This window comes from Heptranchias perlo, chromosome 6 (assembly GCF_035084215.1).
Source record: "Heptranchias perlo isolate sHepPer1 chromosome 6, sHepPer1.hap1, whole genome shotgun sequence".
In the NCBI taxonomy this organism is placed as follows: Eukaryota; Metazoa; Chordata; class Chondrichthyes; order Hexanchiformes; family Hexanchidae; genus Heptranchias; species Heptranchias perlo.
In genome coordinates this window covers 63,311,497-63,332,394 of record NC_090330.1, presented here as the reverse complement: position 1 = coordinate 63,332,394, position 20,898 = coordinate 63,311,497, and the positions used below count along the sequence as shown (strand labels likewise).

Here is a 20,898-nt window from a genome sequence, read left to right as displayed (position 1 = left end):
AGAGCTGAATTCCAGAGGTGAAGTGACAGTAACTGCCCTTGACATCAAGGCAGCATTTGACAGAGTGTGGCACCAAGGAGCCCTAGTAAAATTGAAGCCAGTGGGAATCAGGGGCAAACTCTCCAATGGCTGGAGTCATGCCTAGCACAAAGGAAGATGGTAGTGGTTGCGGGAGGCCAATCATCTCAGGCCCAGGACATTGCTGCAGGAGTTCCTCAGGGCAGTGTCCTAGGCCCAACCATCTTCAGCTGCTTCATCAATGAACTTCCCTCCATCATAAGGTCAGAAATGGGGATGTTCGCTGATGATTGCACAGTGTTCAGTTCCATTCGCAACCCCTCAGATAATGAAGCAGTCCGTGCCCGCATGCAGCAAGACCTGGACAACATCCAGGCTTGGGCTCATAAGTGGCAAGTAACATTCGTGCCAGACAATGACCATCTCCAACAAGAGAGAGTCTAACCACCTCCCCTTGACATTCAACGGCATTACCATCGCCGAATCTCCCACCATCAACATCCTGGGGGTCACCATTGACCAGAAACTTAACTGGACCAGCCACATAAATACTGTGGCTGCAAGAGCAGGTCAGAGACTGGGTATTCTGCGGCGAGTGATTCACCTCCTGACTCCCCAAAGCCTTTCCACCATCTACAAGGCACAAGTCAGGAGTGTGATGGAATACTCTTCACTTGCCTGGATGAGTGCAGCTCCAACAACATTCAAGAAGCTTGACACCATCCAGGACAAAGCAGCCTTCTTGATTGGCACCCCATCCACCACCCTAATCATTCACTCCCTTCACCACCGGTGCACAGTGGCTGCAGTGTCTACCATCCACAGGATGCACTGCAGCAACTCGCCAAGGTTTCTTCGACAGCACCTCCCAAACCCGCAACCTCTACCACCTAGATGGACAAGGGCAGCAGGCACATGGGAACAACACCACCTGCACGTTCCCCTCCAAGTCACACACCATCCTGACTTAGAAATATATTGCCGTTCCTTCATCGTCGCTGGGTCAAAATCCTAGAACTCCCTCCCTAACAGCACTGTGGGAGAACCTTCACCAGACGGACTGCATCGGTTCAAGAAGGCGGCTTACCACCACCTTCTCAAGGGCAATTAGGGATGGGCAATAAATGCTGACCTTGCCATCAACGCCCACATCCCATGAATGAATTTTAAAAAAACCTCACTCTTCTGTGGCATGGGTGGGAAGATTGCTTTTGGAGCTTGGTGGGCCCATGTTACAAAATGATGTTACCCAACTCACCATGGACAATCCCATGACACACATGCATACAAAAACCAGAGGATACTTCACCTGGAATAGTTTTTCATTGTTCATCTGCTCTTCCCATTCCTTTTCTGCCTCTTCGTCTGAACTAAAAAAAAACAGTAAAAGACTATTTATGTGAACAACATAGAAATTCAAATATCCTCTCAATAGTAAATAGCACCAATTTAACATTTAAAAGACAAAATATAATGAACGTAAAACTAAAAAAGGGCAGATTTTCCTGCCTTCCCCACCCTGGTGCTGGGCAGGACCAGCACATCCAAAGTGTGCTGCTCCAATTCCTGGGTTTCCTACCTTGGGCCATTAACACGGCCTGGGAGCGCTCCAGATGCCGGCCACCTTCTGGTAGGGGCTAGTGCCTGCAAAGGGAGCAGGAAATGCAAGTGCAGTCACATGCCTCAGTCTTGCCACTGCATGTCAGGCCTTTCAGATTGGGGCCTTCTGGCTGTTGATGGAAATTACCTGAAGATAGCCGGGGGCAGCGGTGGCGGGTGTGGGGTTCCTTCCCTGACAACACTTAGACACTCCAGTTGACAGGAGTCCGGGATCAGGTCAAAGCCCCATGTGTCATTGGACTGCCATATGTTGGGGAGCCCAGCCAGCAATAATCCAGGATAAGGAGGAGAGAGGCCAGGAACGCCCCCTCCTTACCAAGATGCCCTTCATGATCTATATACCAGGGAAATAGGAATTCTCTGGAAGCAAGGGTCAGGAAAGTCAGCCCTAAAACATCTTACTTAATATCATGTAAGCATAACAATGATTTTGCATTGTGCAATGGTTCTTCTTGTTTTGGAGGAAATCAAAATACTCTTACAGGCAATACAGCCTGCCAGTGTAAGTGTGGCAACATTACTGAATATGCCTTATTTGTGCCAGCACTTGAGTATACAAGCAGCATGTAAGATTATTGTTCCGAATATATTGCATACACAGAAATCCACTAAAGTATTTCATTTGGACTTCAAATTTAGGATGATTCGAGCTATATATATATATATATATATAAAAAAAAAAGTGTCAAACCTGTTTTCCTCTTTCTTTACCAAGGAAGGCAGAATAAAAATGTCATCAGGTTCTTCTCTTCTCACCTGAGAGAGGCTGGGAATGGCCTCATTGCTGTTGACAACAAGAAAAACAGAAAAATACTTTTCTAGAAACTTCAGCTACCAACAAGAATATTTATTTTGTTGCTAATGTAAGCAGACGTGTTCACATTCACTCTATCCTTTTCACTCACATTAGTGAGTGGAGTAAAATACATTTATAACATTGAATATTTAGACCAACAAGTTTCAAATATTAGAATTTAACATCAGCATAAAATGTAACTTTCCACTCCAATCTTCTCTCAGTATTCCCTAATTTTAGCAATGCTTTTAAATCTGCCAGTGTGATCCACTTAACTACTTCATGTATATATTGTCTTGATGGTATTAGTCTTGTCTCAAAATGGCAAAAAGGTAAATCAATATGTTGAAAATTATCACTACTTTCAAGACAGGTGCAGCTTGGCAGTTCTACCGCTGCTGATTATATCTGATATACATGTTGGTGCTGAGCTATTACCACCAATATGGGCGCCATCTGAAAAATAGTTTTACCCCACGAATGCTATTACTGCTAAGCAGAAGAACTGCAAAACTCAGTCACAGAAGTTCTGCTCACAGGAAAATCCAACTATTCATGGCTGTGGCAACAATGGCACATCAGCAAACAACATTCAGAGGATCTTTTTCTCTTTTGCATTGACATGTTCAGATCAAACAAAGAATCTGTGCCAACTACAGCAACTCCAAGCAATCTGTCTGTCCTCAAAACACGTATCGATGACTTGCTATTTAAGTGATAATATAGCCTTCCTTTAATTATAGAATCATAGAATAGAATCATAGAATTTTTACAGCACAGAAAGAGGCCATTCAGCCCATCGAGCCAGTGCCAGCTCTTTGTAAGAGCAATCCAGTTAGTCCCATTCCCCCGCACTCCGTAGCCCTGCAAATTTTTTCCCTGCAAGTATTTATCCAATTCCTTTTTGAAAGCCACGATTGAATCTGCTTCCACCACCTTTCAGGCAGCATGCTCCGGATTATAACTACCCGAGCGTAAAGAAGATTTTTCTCACGTCGCCTTTGGTTCTTTTGCCAATCACCGTAAATCTGTGCCCTCTGGTTCTCGACCCTTCTGCCAATGTGAACAGTTTCTCTTCCAATGGGAACAGTTTCTCTTTATTTACTTTATCAAAACCCTTCATGATTTTGAACACTTCTATCAAATCTCCTCTCAACCTTCTCTGCTCAAAGGAGATCAACCCCAGATTCTCCAGTCTATCCACATAACTGAAGTCCCTCATCTCTGGAACCATTCTAGTAAATCTTTTCCCTCTCTAAGGCCTCCACATCCTTCCTACGCGATGCCCAGAATTGGACACAATACTCCAGTTGTGGCTGAACAAGTATTTTATAAAGGTTCAACATAACTTCCTTGCTTTTGTACTCTAGGCCTCTATTTATAAAGTCCAGGATTCCATATGCTTTTTTAACCGCTTTCTCAACCTGTCCTGCCACCTTCAAAGATTTGTGCAATTATACCCCCAAGTATCTCTGTTCCTGCACCCCCTTTAGAATTGTACCATTTAGTTTATATTGCCTCTCCTCATTCTTCTTGCCAAAATGTATCACTTCACACTTCTCTGCATTACATTTCATCTGCCATGTGTCCGCCCATTCCACCAGCCTGTCTATGCCCTCTTGACGTCCATCACTATCCTCCTCAGTGTTAACTACACTTCCAAGTTTTGTGTCATCTGCAAATTTGGAAATTGTGCCCTGTACACCCAAGTCCAAGTCATTAATATATATCAAAAAAAAGCAGTGGTCCTAGTACTGACCCCTGGGGAACACCACTGTATACCTTCCTCCAGTCTGAAAAACAACCACTCACCACTACTCTCTGTTTCCTGTCACTTAGCCAATTTCGTACCCATGCTGCCATGGCCCTTTTTATTCCAAGGGCTTCAATTTTGCTGACAAGCCTATTAGGTGGCACTTTATCAAACGCCTTTTGAAAGTCCACATACACAACATCAACTGCGTTGCCCTCATCAACCCTTTCTGTTACTTCATCGAAAAACTCAATCAAGTTAGTTAAACACAATTTCCCTTTAACAAATCCGTGCTGGCTTTCCCTAATCAATCCACACTCGCCCAAGAGATTATTAATTTTGTCCCGGATTATCATTTCTAAAAGCTTCCTCACCATCAAGGTTAAACTGACTGACCTGTGGTTGCCAGGTTTATCCTTACACCCTTTTTTGAACAAGGGTGTAACATTTGCAACTCTCCCGTCTTCTGGCACCATCCCCATATCTAAGGAGGATTGCAAGATTATGGCCAACACCTCTGCAATTTCCACCCTTACTTCCCTCAGCGGCCTAGGATGCATCCCATCCGGACTGGGTGACTTATCTACTTTAAGTATATCCAGCCTTTCTAGTACCTCCTCTATCAATTTTTACCCCATACAGTATCTCAACTACCTCCCTTTTTACTCTGACTTTGGCAGCATCTTCTTCCTTGGCAAAGTACTCATTTAGTACCTCAGCCATGCCCTCTGCCTCCATGCGTAGTTCTCCTTTTTGATCCCTAATCGGCCCCAACCCTCCTCTCACTACCGGTTCACTATTTATATGCCTATAGAAGACTTTTGGATTCCCTTTTACATTAGACTTTCAAGTATTCAGGTATGATTTATTCAGGTAAGATTTAAAACTAAGTTTGATGAAAAAGAAATTGGATCAACTGTCTCAAATATTACAATTGAATACCAGATTTACACATCAGTGGCATAATACAATGAAGCACTAATAAATGGAGTGGAAGGGGGGAACATGAGAACATAACAACATAAAAAATAGGTGCTGGAGTAGGCCGTACGGCCCCTCGAGCCTGTTCCGCCATTCAATCAGATCATGGCTGATCTTCGACCTCAACTCCACTTTCCCGCCCGATCCCACATCCCTTGATTCTCCTACAGTCCAAAAATCTATCTGTCTAATCCTTGAATATACTCAATGACTCAGCATCAACAGCTCTCTGGGGTAGAGAATTCCAAAGATTCACAGCCCTCAGTGAAGAAATTCTTCCTCATCTCAGTCATAAATGGCTGCGACTATGCCCCCTAGTTCTAGACTCTTCAGCCAGGGGAAAACAACCTCGCAGCATCTACCCTGTCGAGCCCTCTAAGAATTTTATATGTTTCAATGAGATCACCTCTCATTTTTCTAAACTCCAACACACTCTAATCCTGCTTGACCTGAATACTTACACTTGGCCATGACATCCTCTGTGCAATGCCATAGGAGATTGGCTAATTATATATTAAAATTGCTGGGTAGATCACAACATTCCATTTTTAAATGGATTGAAAAGTCCTAAGTCAGGCGATCTCCATGGGGAAATCTATTATAAAAGTGTCCATATATACTGCAGTACCAGTTGCACTTGTAGGTGGTGCTGTGATAGATGCAAACAATGTTAAATATGTCAAGTAACATCAGGTGCAAATCAAGAGCTAATCTAAACTGGTTGTTGAGTTTTCACGTAGTGGGTGGCGCTCCTGCAATTTGTAAGGCTCAAAACCCATGTTCAAATATGACTAGAAGTGTAATAGTTTTTAAGAATAGTACTTACATATCATACAATCATGTAATTATCTAATTATGTTTACTAAATTAGCATTTTAATAATGTTTTAACATGCTGGCACTATTCACACTACCCAGCTCCCCAAATCTGCCGTTTCTGTCAACAATGGCTGCCCTCAGCTGGAGTCTGGGTCCCTGCGGCTCTCCCAATTTGGTGCTTTTACTTTGGCCACCCTGGCCAAACTCAGACTCCCCATCTGTTAATGGGTAAAACAACAGAAGATCAGTGGGAGGTGTTCAAAAAAGAATTTAACGTGATACAGAACCAGTTTATACCCCTAAGGGGCAAGAGCTCCACTTGCCAAAAAATAAAGCCACGGACAACAGAAGAGGTCAGGGACAACATAAAACTGAAAGCATATAAAAATGCAAAAAATAGCACAGATCCTGGCGACTGGGAGATACACAAAGAACAGCAGAGGGTGACAAAACAGATAGTAAGCGCTACAAAAGGAAGTATGAGAAGAAACTTGCAAGGGATGTCAAAATCAACACAAAATTTTTTTACAATTATATTAGGAAAAAGAGGGTGGTCAAGAGCATCTGATAATGGTGATATTGTAAATGAAAATAAGGAAATGGCAGACATGTTAAATATTACTTTGCGTCAGTATTTACAGTAGAGGAAGAGGATAGCATGCCAGATGCCCCAAGGAAACTAATTTTGAATCAGGAATGGGGACACACATAATTAACGTAAGCAATGGGGACACACATAATTAACATAAGCAAATTAACAGTAATGAAGAAAGTAATGGCACCATAGAGTGAAAAATCCTCAGGTGCTGAGGGTTTCCCTCCCAAGGTTTTAAAGGAAGTAGGTACAGAAACCTTAACTATAATCTTCCAAAGTTCTCTTGATTCAGGAACTGTTCCTTTAGATTGGAAAATTGCACGTCACTCCGCTATTTAAGAAAGGTGAGAGAGGGAAACCAGGGAGTTAGCCTAATATCTGTTGCTGGGAAATTACTAGCGTCTATAATTAAGGAGTGACTGAACATCTCGAAAATTTTCAGCTAACCAGAACGAGCCAGCATGGATTTGTAAAGGGTAGGTCATGCCTGATGAATATTCAATTTTTTGAAGAGGTGACTAAAGTAGTGGACAGGGGAATGTCTATGGATGTTGTTTATTTGGACTTCCAGAAGGCATTTGATAAAAGTCCCTCATAAGAGACTGTTAGCTAAAGTCAAAGCTCATGGAATTGAGGGCAAATTATTGACCTGGTTAGGAAATTGGCTGAGCGGCAGGAGACAGAGAGTAGGGATAATGGGCAGGTACTCAAATTGGCAGGATGTGACTAGTGGTATCCTACAGGGATCTGTGTTGGGACCTCAACTATTCACTGTATTTATTAATGACTTAGATAACGGGATAGAGAGCCACATATCCAAGTTTGCCGATGACACAAAAATAGGCAGCATTGTAAGTAGTGTAGATGGAAGCATAAAATTACAGAGAGATATTAATAGGTTAAGTGAATGGGCAAAACTCTGGCAAATGGATTTCAATGTAGGCTAGTGTGAGGTCATCCACTATGGATCTAAAAAGGATAATTGAGAGTACTTTCTAAATGGTGAAAAGCTTGAAACAGTTGGGTCCAAAGAGATTTAGGGGTCCACGTACATAGATCATTAAAATGTCATAGACAGGTACAGAAAATAATCAAAAAGGCTACTGGCCTTTGTAACTAGAGGACTAGAATACAAGGGGGTAGAAGTTACGCTACAGCTATACAAAGCCCTGGTTAGACCACACCTGGAGTACTTAGGAAGGATATATTGGCCTTGGAGGGAGTGCAGCGTAGATTTACTAGAATGATACCTGGAGTTAAATTATGAGAGATTACACAAACTATGGTTCTATTCCCTGGAATTTAGAAGATTAAGGGGTGATTTGATTGAAATTTTCAAGATACTAAGGGGAACTGATAGTGGAAATAGTTTCTCTCCATGTACCCTGATTGGGGAGTCTATGCCGAGGGGACATAGCCTAAAAATTAGAGCCAGGACTTTCAGGAGTGAAGTTTGGAAACTCTTCTACATGCAAAGGATGGTGGAAGTTTGGAACTCTCTTTTGCAAATGGCAGTTGATGCTAGTTCAATTGTTAATTTTAAATCTGAGATTGATAGATTTTTTATTAACCAAAGGTATTAAGGGATATGGGGCTAAGGCGGGTATATGGAGTTAGGTCACAGATCAGCCATGATCTCATTGAATGGTGGAACAGGCTCGAGGGGCTAAATGGTCTACTCCTGTTCCTATGTTCCATCCCCCCGCCGTGACTCTCCTGATGTACTGGTTCCCCATCCACTGGCAGTCCCTATGATCTGCTGACACGGTGCATCCCATTATCTTGCATGACCCAGCCGAAATAAACGTCCCCTGCGTCATCTGCAATCTCCCCCCATCACCCCCCCACACACTGTTAATGGATCATTCACCCTTCTGTACTCCCGGACAGTTGAGGTACTGCTCTCCCACAAAACAAAACAATATATGCTTTATAGTTCTCCTAGAATCATAGAAAGGTTACAGCACAGAAGGAGGCCATTCGACTCATTGAGTTCGTGCCAGCTCTATGCAAGAGCAATCCAGCTAGTCCCACTCCCCCGCCCTATCCCTGTAGCCCTGCAATTTTTTTCCTTTCACATACTTATTCAGTTCACTTTTGAAAGCCATGATTGAATCTGCCTCTGCCTCTACCACTCTCCCCCCCCCCCCCCCTACCAACACCGGCAATGCATTCCAGATCCTAAACACTCGATGTGTAAAAAAGTTTTCCGCATGTCACCTTTAGTTCTTTTGCCAATCACCTTAAATCCACATCCTCTGCTTCTTGACCCTTCTGCCAATGGGAACAGTGTCTCTCTCTCTCTATTCTGTTTAGACCCTTCATGATTTTAAATACCACTATCAAATCTCCTCACAATCGCCTCTGTACCAAGGAGAACAACCCAGCTTCTCCAGTCTATCGACATAACTAAAGTCCCTCATCCCTGGAATCATTCTAGTAAATCTTTTCTGTCCCCTCTCTAAGGTCTTCACATCTTTCCTGAAATGCGGTGCCAGAACTGGACACAATACTCCAGTTGTGGTCAAACCATTTTTTTAATATAAAGGTTCATCATGACTTCCTTGCTTTTGTACTCTATGCTTCTATTTATAGAGCCCAGGATCCTGTATACTTTTTTAAAACCACTTTCTCAACCTGCCCTGCCACTTACAACGATTTGGGCACATATACCCCCAGATCTCTCTGTTCATGTACCCCTTTTAGAATTGTGCCCTCGAGTTTGCCTCTCCTCGTTCTTCCTACCTAAATGTATCACTTCACATTTTTCTGCATTAAATTTCATCTGCCACGTGTCCACCCATTCCACTAGCCTGTCTATATCCTCTTGAAGTCGATCGCTATTCTCCTCAATGTTCACTACCCTTCCAAGTTTTGTGTCATCTGCAAATTTGGAAATTGTGCCCTGTCCACCCATGTCCAAGTCATTAATATATATCAAGAAAAGCAGTGGTCCTAGGACCGACCCCTGGGGAACATCACTGTAGACCTCCCTTAAGTCCGAAAAACAACCAGTCACCACTACTCTCTGCTTCCTGTTCCTTAGCCAATTTTGTATCCGTGCTGCTACTGCCCCCTTTTTTCTATGGGCTTCAATCTTGATGACAAGCCCATTATGCGGCACTTTATCAAATGCCTTTTGAAAGTCCATATACACCAAATCAACCGCATTGCCCTCATCGACCCTCTCTGCTACCTACCTGCACTTCTTGCCCCCCCCACCCACCACTAAAGTTTACAATCGTGTGACCTTTCCAACAGCACTTAGTTGGTTCTCCTACCGCCCCTACTGATAAAATTGCCTGCTCTACCCCCTCCTCTCACTGTCCCCTCCCACTACTTTCCCCATTTCCATCCCTGTCGTCGTCCTCCTCGTCCTCCTCCTCCTCCTCCTCCTCCTCCTCGTCCTCGTCCTCGTCCCTCTCTCTCTCTCTCTCTCTCTCTCTCTCTCTCTCTCCCCTCCCCCCTGGTTCAATTATCTCCCTTCTCTAACCCTGCTTGAACTGAATCGTGTACTTGGTCTTCAATCACTGTGTGCAACGTCAAAAGGAGATTGGTTACTTTATTTAAATATTCACAGTCTTTTGAAATTTTTGTTTCTGTTGAAATCAAAATAATCTTAACTTTAAGTACTTTACTAACCTTCTGCCCCCTAAAACATTTTTTAAGGCTTGTCTCTTCAAAATGGTTCTCAGCAGCCTGTCTGTAGTTTTCTTTGTGTCTTTAACTGCCAGCTCCTTTCTCTGCCTCCTATTAGCCTAAGAAAGATGACTTCAAGTTAACCAAGAATAAGTGCCATTGTGCAACAACACTGCATATACGAAGGAAGCCCTGTTGAGACCAACTACAGTTTGGCAAAGAAAATTAAGTGTGAGATTAACCTTACCTGGGATGGAACTCCATTAGAGCAAACAGCTGAGAGACTAAAATGTATAAGCTTGATATGAATAGCCATGCAACTTATAATATAATAAAAATCTTATGTCTGCACACAATTCAGAATACATCATTTTTGTAAGGTTTTTCACACTTATGTCAACTTTTTCTATTATAAAATCCTATGTCCAGATTCATAATGGAAACTGGCTATGTAAACATATCTGCCTCTGCCAGTGGTGGTGCTGTAGCAATTTTGCATCACTCAGCTTCTCAGCCTGTACGGCAGGAAAACCCCTACGCTCCAACCAAAGCTACTTCTCTGCTTCCTAAACTGCCATCAGTTCTGTCATTTAACTATGTATGTGAATAATAATATACAAGATCATATGTTACGTAAGGATAGAATGTGACTTTTAGATGGGGACTGAATTATGCCTTTGCACCCCGGTTGAATTATCCCTGTAACCCTGCTTCACCTCAAGATTACAGCTGGTCTTTACTCCCCATGTGTAATGTCATGGGAGATCGACTAGCTTATATTTGTAAATCAGGTCTTACCAACATGTTATTCTTTTAGGATAACGCATATACTATTCAGAGATCGCAAATATTCAGAAATAGTTTTTGGGACCAAAACTGTGAACATAGATCTGAATACAGTATTTGCAAAATTTGAAGGGTATATTCATGCCAACAACATAATCATTATATTGTTCTTCCTCCTACTCCTATATCTTGTGCTTTGTTACAGGGGCACAGAAAAAATGTAAACCTTTCCAGAAAGCAAGCTGCAGCCAATAGCAAAGTGGTGATCTCATAACAACAGCACAGATTCTGGTGCAGACCAAAAAGCCAACTTCTCTTTTTTTTTAAAAACATAAAATGTCTTGTGTCAATAAGTCACTAGCTAAATTATGAAACAGTGTGCCAGAACTGTTGTATGAAGTTCTAATCACCATTTCTCCTTTCCCTATTTTGATTGAAGGGAGAAGTTAGAAAGAGATAGCAAAAAAGAAAATGGACACTTTAAGACCAATTTCTTTTCTGATTGGGGTAAGGAATCTCAGTGCTGGACAAAGGATTGATTTGACACTTTAAAAAGAGTCATACAACCAATTTCAGCATTGAGAACTACTACTTCAAGTACAGCATGCCAAGGTACGGAGTAAAGCTCTCCCATACTGCCTCAATAATTTGTCTTAACTCCTTCTTCACAAAAGGATTCCTTACTGAAAATTTGTTTTTGTTTTGCATTCCCAAATGGCCTCAGAATGAGATTACCGATCTATATCAAGTTATATAGTTGGTTTTGTACTGTGGCCTCTTATCCAGTAGGAATTGGGTTGAGACCACCTAAACTCAGGAGTCATTTCACTTAGGACCCTAATTCCTTGCATAGAAAGGAGGCTTTTGTTCAATTAACCTGGAGTGCATTCAAACCTAGAGATGAAATGACAATGTTTGAACCCATCATGCCACCTATATATTCTTTAAAAATAAATTAGTTCAATAGTTGCTGAGGCACTTTTATAAACCTGCACAAAAAGGTTCATTTTGTTGTACAATTTTTCTTTTAATTTTCTTGGATGACAAAGTTAAGATAAACGACTGCACCTTTTTATAATATAGATTTTGGACTAATAAAAAGGGTATGGCTTTTGTTATCTAACCACTGAAATGAAATGTGTTACTGGACAGTACTTACCAAAGTTTGTTTCTTGAGCAGAGGTGTATCTCCGTCAAAAACAAATACCGGTCGTATTCGATAAAACAACAGTTTGCAAAGTCGATGGAGCAAAGTCAGGAGGTGAGCATTTGGTACAGCATTACCATGGCGATCTCGTGCTCCCTTCACTGCTTGGTTTAACCAAATGCTGATATCTTTTAAAAGTGGTTAAGAAAAATCTTTAGCAAACAGTACATAACAACTCAAACTAGAAAGTTATTATTTAGCTTCACCAAGGAAACATCAATTCAGACCACAAAGAGATCAGGGATCCAACAAAAAAAAAAGAGGACAAGTCATAGTGAAACCCACAACTGTGAGGCTGAACACACTCTACTTTCAAGCATGAGCTAGTCAGTCTCCCTAATAGAGTTATTTAGCAGATCTCACTAAGAATGTGGTGTATTCTAACATCTATGGCACAATTTCTACTAAACCAGAACTTTCTGGCTTTCTTTGCAAACCAAGAAAGTCAGAAAACTGCTCTTTCACTGCAATGACACACAAGTGGAAATATGGTTTTTAATTCTCCATATCATTAGATTATAAACCTAATGAAAGGTGACAAGGAATTCAGAACCAGCATGTTGTTGGCTGTTACCTGTTTTATTTCTAAATAGCAAAAAGATTCAAATTAATGGTTTCTAAAAACACTTAGGGCATTTGCACTAATCTAACTTACTTTGCTCATGCAGTTAAGAATATCAAAGCTGCAAAATCGTAGAACCACTGGTTGGAGCACACTGCTGGACTATAGAGGTCTGTTCAGCCTCCAGGGAAAAGAGCACTTATATGACAGATATACACGACCAAGAGAAACAAAGTTATAAATGCTAATGTAACAAAAGTGCTGGCAAGCATTAACAGCATATCCACGGTATATCCAATCTCCTGCACCAAAAGAGTCTCAGTTTGCTGAATCAAGTGACACATATTCCAGCTAACAAAATTCATTTCACTCCTTTCTTTTTGCTATCCTGCAGCCTGCGATACATTCTGGGTGAGAAGGCAGCTAGATGTACAACCAGTTCTTTGCCAACAATACTCCAATAAGCTAGGTACCTCTCTCTTTGACTTTCGTCTCTCCAAAAAGAAAGACTTGCATTTATATAGGGCCTTTCATGACCTCAGGGAGGTACCAAAGCGCTTTACAGCCAATGAAGTCGTTTTTGAAGTGTAGTCACTGTTGTAATATAGAAAGCACATCAGCCAATTTGTGCACAGCAAGATCCCACAAACAGCAGTGAAGTAAATGATAATCTGTTTTAGTGATATTGATTGAGGGATAAATGTTGGCCAGGACACCCGGGAGAACTCCCCTACTCTTCTTCGAAATAGTGCCACAGGATCTTTTACATTCACCTGAGAGAGCAGATGGGGCCTTGGTTTAGCGTCTCATCTGAAAGACGGCACCTCCCTCAGTACTGTACTGGAATGTCAACCTGGATTATGTGCTTAAGTCTCTGGAGTGGGACTTGGACCCACAACCTTCTGACATGCAATTATCTCATGACGCAGTATATTGGTACACCAGCGTGTTTCCTCTCCCGTGTAACTTTTAAGAGCACTCCATTTGCTGAATGTACTTAGTCCTCAGCCCATAAGTTCACACGTGGCTTCACAACAATATTCCAACGCATTTGTCTAGAAAAACAGCGATGCATTTTCTAGGCCATTCTCTCTAAAATTACCAATCACAAACCTTTAATGTTGCGGCTGTCGTGTGTTCAGTAGTAGTTAGGTGCTAGTAGAAATCCATCTGTGCGCCAGTTAGGGTGCACTTACATTATAATTATAGTGTCAGTGTGAAGCATTTTAACTTTGCCCCAAATGCAGCCTGAATCTGGAGTCAAGGCCTGTCTTGACACTGGACTCTTGCTCGGCTTTGCTTTGGAGTCAATTTGGGCCTTAACACCTGATTCACATCGCATAACTTCAATGTTGGAATGAAGACAAAACCACTTCACACCAACACTGAATTTGTAATGCCAATGCACCTGTAGATATAATTTGCTTTCTTGGCCTCTATCGGAGCTGTGAACACAGGTCGTTCTAATGTCCAACAGTAGCTATGTAAAGGATACCAACAGCAAGTATTTTTCCTTCAAGTGTTTCTGGATTAATGGGTTGTCCTGTACACTCCAACAGTTTCCACAGTCCCTGAACTCCCATAATGCTGCTTAAAATCACTCAAAATTCTGCAAGAGGACATGAATTACAACTTATAGTTACATCGTCAAAGAGAAAAATAGTGCAACATTGGTCTTTCAAGTGTTGTCACAACAAAATTTTAGGTTTGATTAGTATACTAATAATGTTAAAGGTTTACCGATAAGTTACAGATAACTGTTGTTTAGCTCATGAGATTATTACCCACATCATGAACAATTATCACAGAACTATTTTCATTCATATTGGTATAACAGAACATGCTGATTTAAACTTCAAATGTATGACTGCTCTTTGTCAAAGCTGCTGTTTTTACCAGTCTGCTCATTGAGTGATTAACTGCGGTTGAAACAGTCCCACTAATGCCAATAATTAAAGAAAATACAGGGAAACCCTATAATTGTAAATACAATTAAAAAAGGTGACCTATCCTATTTTTGTACACATCAATACACAGAGCCAAAAGATCAAATGGTGGGTATTCACAATAACATCTTACTGCACTTCCCCAAAAAGTGATACACGTAGTACTTAACCGCCAGATGTGTCTCACCTTGTGGTGTTTATCAATCAAGGGGAGACTTCGTATCAAACTTGAGGATTATTTCTACAATAATAACAAAGTAAAACAGTAGTCAACATGGATACAAAAGGGGGAGAGCCACCCTGATCAACTTGATTTCAAGAAGTGATACTAAGTGGACTGCAGAAAGCCTACATGATCAACAAATGAAGTAAGGGACAGTAGAAAGCGAAAAGAAAAGTCTTACACAAATGCAAGGAAAAAAATGGAAATCCAGTGGACTGGGAGAGATATGAAAGGCAACAAGGGTATACAAAGAAAGTAATGAGGTGCAAAAAGGAATGTGAAAAAAAACTTGTAAGGGATATCAAAGCTAACACCAAAGTTTTGTAGATAAATTAAGAGGAAGAAAGTGGTTAATGGGGAATGTGGGCCCATTAAAGACAGATGCAGGCAAGACTTTAATGGATTATAAAATGACAGACTTGTTAAATGAGTACTTTGTATCCATTTTCACAATGGAGGAAGAGGACAAAATACTAGTGGTACAAGGGAACCTAAAAATAAATCAAAGGGGGAAACTTGGTGGATTTAATACAAGTTTAAAAAAAACGATAATGGAGAAAATAACGGGATTTAAGATAGACAAATCTCCTGGACTTGATGGTTTCCATCATACAGTATTAAAAGAAATAGGTGAGGAAATTGCAGATGCATCAGTCGTAATTTTTCAAAGCTCTCTAGATTGAGGAATTGTGCCTAAGGATTGGAAAACCGCAAATGTCACTCCACTATTTAAGAAGGGAGAGAGAAGCCAGGCAACTGCAGACCTATCAGTTTAATATCAACTGTGGGAGACTATAATCTATCAGAGTCAGAATGTTTGAGCACTTGGACAGTATAATTTGATCAAAGAGAGTCAGTGTGGATTTATGAAGGGTTGGTCATGTCTGACTAATCTAGTTAAATTTTTGAGGAGGTCATTAGCATGATGGCTAGGGGAGTGTCTATGGATGTTGCCTATATAGACTTCTAAAAGGCATTTGATAATGTTCCACACAGAAGATTATTAGCAAAAATGAGAATACATTGAATTGGAGGCAACATGGGTATGGATTAGGACGTAGGAGACGGAAAGTAGGGATGAAGGGTTCGTTCTCTGATTGGTGGGATGTGACAAGTGGTGTTCCCCAGCGATCTGTACTGGGGCCTCAGCTTTTCACAATATGTTAATGATTTGGATGAAAGAATAGAGAGTTGTATATAGAGAGGGAGCTAGAACACAAAGGGGAAGAAGTAATGCTACAGTTGTATACAGCTCTACTTAGACCGCACTGTGTTCGGTTCTGGGCACCGCACCTCACCTCAGGAAGGATTTATTGGCCTTGGGGGCAGGGGCAGATTCACCAGAATGATACCGGGACTAAAGGGGTTAAATTATGAGGACAGCTCCACAGACTAGGCTTGTATTCTCTTAAGTATAGAAGATTAAGGGTTGATCTAATTGAGATGTTTAAGATGATTAAAGAATTTGATAGGGTAGATAGAGAGAAACTATTTCCTCTGGTGGGGGAGTCCAGGACAAGGGGGCATAACCTTAAAATTAGAGCTAGGCCATTCAGGGGTGATATCATGAAGCATTTCTTCACATAGGAACAGGGTAGTGGAAATACGGAACTCTCTTCCCCCAAGAAGCTACTGAGGCTAGGTCAATTGAAAATTTCAAAACTGAGATTAATAGATTTTTGTTAGGTAAGGGTATTAAGGGATATGAAAGCAAGCAGGTAAATGGAGTTAAGGTATAGATCAGCCGTGATCTAATTGAATGGTGAAAGAAGCTCGACAGGCTGAATGGCCTACTCCTGTTCCTATGTATATCCCAAGTTTGCAGATTCCACTAAGTTAGGAGGCACAGTAAGTTGTGAGGATGGGAGCAGGAAATTACAAAAGGGACATAGACAGTCTAAGTGAGTGGGCAAAATTATGACAGATGGAGTTCAATGTGGGAAAATACAAGGTAATCCTCTCTGGATCTGAGAAAGACAAATCAGAATATTTTCTTAATGGCGAGAGACCAGGAGCTGCGAAGGAGGAAAAGGAATTAGGTATCCACGTGCACAAATGATGAAAAGCTAATGCATAGTTACAAAAAGTAATTAAAAAAGGCTAATGGAATGTTAGCCTTTACCTCAAAGGGGTTGGGATACAAAGGGGAGTAAGTTATGTTTCAGTTGCACAGAGCTTTGGTCAGACTCCATCTAAAATACTATGTTCAGTTTTTGGCACCGCACCTCAGGAAAGATATATTAGCCTTGGAAGGGGGTACAACACAGATTCATCAGAATTATACCAGGGTTTAAAGGGTTAAATTATGAGGACAGGTTGCATAAAATTTGCTTGTATTCCCTTGAGTTTAGAAGGTTATGAGGTGATCTAATCAAGGTATTTAAAATGATTAAGAGATTCGATAGGGTAGATACAGTCCTCTGGTGGGGGAATCCAGAACAAGGGGGCATAATTTTAAAGTTAGAGATGGCCATTTAGGAGTGAAATCAGGAAGCACTTTTTTTTAAACACAAAGAGTAGTGGAAATGTGGAACTCACTCCCCCAAAAGCCTGTCGACTAGGTCAATTGAAATTTTCAAGACTGAGATTGATAGAATTTGTTAATTAAGATTATTAAGGGATATGGAATCAAGACAGGTAATAGAGTTAAGATACAGATCAGCCATAATCTAAGTGAATGACGGAACAGGCTCGAGGGGCTGAATAGCCTACTCCTATTCCTAGGTATTGTGTTGTAGCTAGATATCAAAAGGCATTTGACAAAGCTCTACATGAAAGGCCATTAGTCAAACGCAAAGCAGTGGGGATTCAGCTAAATTGGCTGAATGGTAGAAAACAATGAGCACTTTGTAGAGAGTTATGACAGGAGAGAGGGAGTACAATGTGGTAACCCAGGGAGCAAAGTTCTGACCATTACTGCTTCTAATTTACATCAATGACTGGGATGCAGAGACTCAGTGCAAATTGATTAAACTTGCAGATAATACCAATCTAGGAGGGGCAGTGGAATCGGAAGAGGTAACCCAGAAATGACAGAATGGGCCTTAATTTGCTGGCAAAATAACAGCAAGTTTAATACACACGCCGTTATTAGTGTGTAAATCGTCCAGCAATTTGTGGTGAGGAAGAAATATCCCGTGGGTTGCAAATCCCCCAAAATCATTGGACGATTTGCACCATTCCACTGTTAGCCTCGTGAAACAGCTCACCGTCAATCTCCCCATAAGTGTCAAGAAATTGCTGCATTTGCTTATTAATTACCAATTAAACTTGCCGCAGAAAGTTACGGCTGGTACTTAATAGCATAAGAACCCTTCCAATGATGAGATTTATGTTCCTGCAATGCCACTCAACCGATCCAGCCCAGAAAGGGAACAATTGAAACTGTGGCGTCTCATTCCTGCAGGTAGTAAATTGTTCTTAGAGATTTTTAAAATTTAAAACTTAATTATTTTTCTTACTTTTCCTTTGAGTCTTTTTTCTTTCCCTCTTCATCCAATCTTACCTCACCTCTTTATTTTTCTTTCTGTACCTGTTTTGACTCTAATTCACCCAATTTCCTTCCTTGTCGTTCATCTGTTTCTTTCTCAATCCTTAAATCTCATAGTTAAGGAGAAAGACTGTTGGTCCCATCGCTCACCAAGGTCTCAAGTGCCCTGCTGACCTTGCCACGATGTTATTAGCTCGCACTTCAAAAAAATTTTTGAACATTGTGAGATGACCAGCTCCAGCAAATTCTGGGCCAATTGTTGAATAAAATATGTAAGTGGGCAGAAAAATGGTAGCTGAAATTTAATAGACAAGTGTAAGGTACTGCTAATAGGAAGAAAAAAAATGGGTGATACATATACTCCATGAATAGTGTTGAAATAGCTAAGGATATTCAGTGGGATTCCGCAGGGCTCAGTACTAGGTCCCTTGCTTTTTGTGGTACATAGTAATGATTTAGACTTAAATGTAGGGGGCATGATTAAGAAGTTTGCAGATGATACAAAAATTGGCCGTGTGGTTGACAGTGAGGAGGAAGCTGTAGACTGCAGGAAGATATGATTATGGTTCTTAATGAATACTTTGCATCTGCCTTCACAAAAGAGGGGGATGATGCAGACATTGTAGTTAAGGAGGAGGAGGAGTGTGAAATATTGGATGGGATAAACATAGTGAAGGAGGAAATATTAAGGGGATTAGCATCTTTGAAAGTAGATAAATCGCCAGGCCCGGATGAAATGTAGCCCAGGTTGTTAAGAGAAGCAAGGGAGCAAAGAGAGGAGGCTCTGACCATCATTTTCCAATCTTGTCTGGCTACAGGCATAGTGCCATAGGATTGGAGGGCTGCAAATGTTGTACCATTATTTAAAAAGGGAGAAAAAGGATAGACCGAGTAATTACAGGCCAGTCAGCCTAACCTCAGTGGTGGGCAAATTATTGGAAACAATTCTGAGGGACGGTATAAATCGTCATTTAGAAAGGCACGGATTAACCAAGGACAGTCAGCATGGATTGGTTAAGTGAAGATCGTGTCTGACTAACTTGACTGAATTTTTTGAGGAGATAACAAGGAGGGTCGATGGGGGTAGTACATTTGATGTAGTCCACATGGATTTTAGCAAGGCTTTTGACAAGGTCCCACATGGCAGACTGGTCAGAAAAGTAAAAGCCCATGGGATCCAAGGGAAAGTGGCAAGTTGGATCCAAAATTGGCTCAGTGGCAGGAAGCAAAGGGCAATGGTCGATGGCTGTTTTTGTGACTGGAAGGCTGTTTCCAGTGGGGTTCCACAGGGCTTAGTTCTAGGTCCCTTGCTTTTTGTGGTATATATTAATGATTTAGACCTAAATGTAGGGGGCATGATTAAGAAGTTTGCAGATAACACAAAAATTGGCCATGTGGTTGATAGTGAGGAGGAAAGCTGTAGACTGCAGGAAGATATCAATGGACTGGTCAGATGGGAAGAAAAGTGGCAAATGGAATCCAATCCGGAGAAGTGTGGGGTAATGCTTTTGGGGAGGGCAAACAAGGAAAGGGAATGATTTACAAAATAAATGGGAGGATACTCAGAGGTGCAGAGGAACAGAGGGACTTTGGAGTGCATGTCCACAGATCTCTGAAGGTAGCAGGACAGGTAGATAGGATGGTTAAAAAGGCATACGGGATACTTTCCATTATTAGCCGGGCACAGAATAAAAGAGCAGGGAGGTTATGTTAGAACTGTATTAAACACTAGTTAGGCCACAGCTAGAGTACTGAGTACAGTTCTGGTCACCACATTACAGGAAAGATGTGATTGCGCTAGAGAGGGTACAGAGGAGATTTACAAGAATGTTGCCAGGACTGGAGAATTTTAGCTATGAGGAAAGATTGGATAGGCTGGGGTTGTTTTCATTGGAATAGAGGAGGCCGAGGGGTGATTTAATTGAGGAATATAAAATTATGAGGGGTCTAGATAAAGGAAATAGGTCCTTCCTATCCACTCTAACAGAGGGGTCAGTGACCAGGGGGCATAGATTTAAAGTAATTAGTAGAAGGATTAGAGGAGAGCTAAGGAGAATTTTTTGCACCCAAAGAGTGGTGGGGGTCTGGAACTCATTGCCTGAAAGGGTGGAAGAGGCAGAAACTCTCAACTCATTTAAAAAGTAATTGGATGTGCACTTGAAGTGCCGTAACCTACAGGGCTACGGGCCAAGTGCTGGAAAGTGGGATCAGGCATGATAGCTATTTTTCGGCCGACACAGACACGATGTGCCAAATGGCCTCCTTCTGGGCCATAAATTTCTATGTTTCTATGATAATGCTGAAAGAAACCTAGGAGTCTTAGTAGACTTGACAGTCAAAATGTCTAACCAATGCACCGCAGCAATCAAGAAAGCCAATAGAACATTGAACTACCATAGGCAAAACAATAGAATACAAATCTGAGTAAGTCATGATGAATCTATCCCGTGCCCTGGTCAGACGA

At 41.4% G+C, this 20,898-nt stretch overlaps 1 protein-coding gene across 1 annotated transcript in view; it reads right to left on the bottom strand.

The window, feature by feature from the left end:
• ercc5 (excision repair cross-complementation group 5) overlaps positions 1-20,898 on the bottom strand; it is a 149,214-nt gene that overhangs the window by 32,404 nt on the left and 95,912 nt on the right. The window contains exons 11-15 of the mRNA XM_067986704.1: positions 14,271-14,375; positions 12,166-12,341; positions 10,224-10,339; positions 2,330-2,422; positions 1,328-1,388 (exon numbers count right to left, since the gene is read on the bottom strand). Of these exons, the coding sequence (XP_067842805.1) occupies positions 1,328-1,388; positions 2,330-2,422; positions 10,224-10,339; positions 12,166-12,341; positions 14,271-14,375 (551 nt within the window). The remainder of the gene's footprint in view (positions 1-1,327; positions 1,389-2,329; positions 2,423-10,223; positions 10,340-12,165; positions 12,342-14,270; positions 14,376-20,898) is intronic.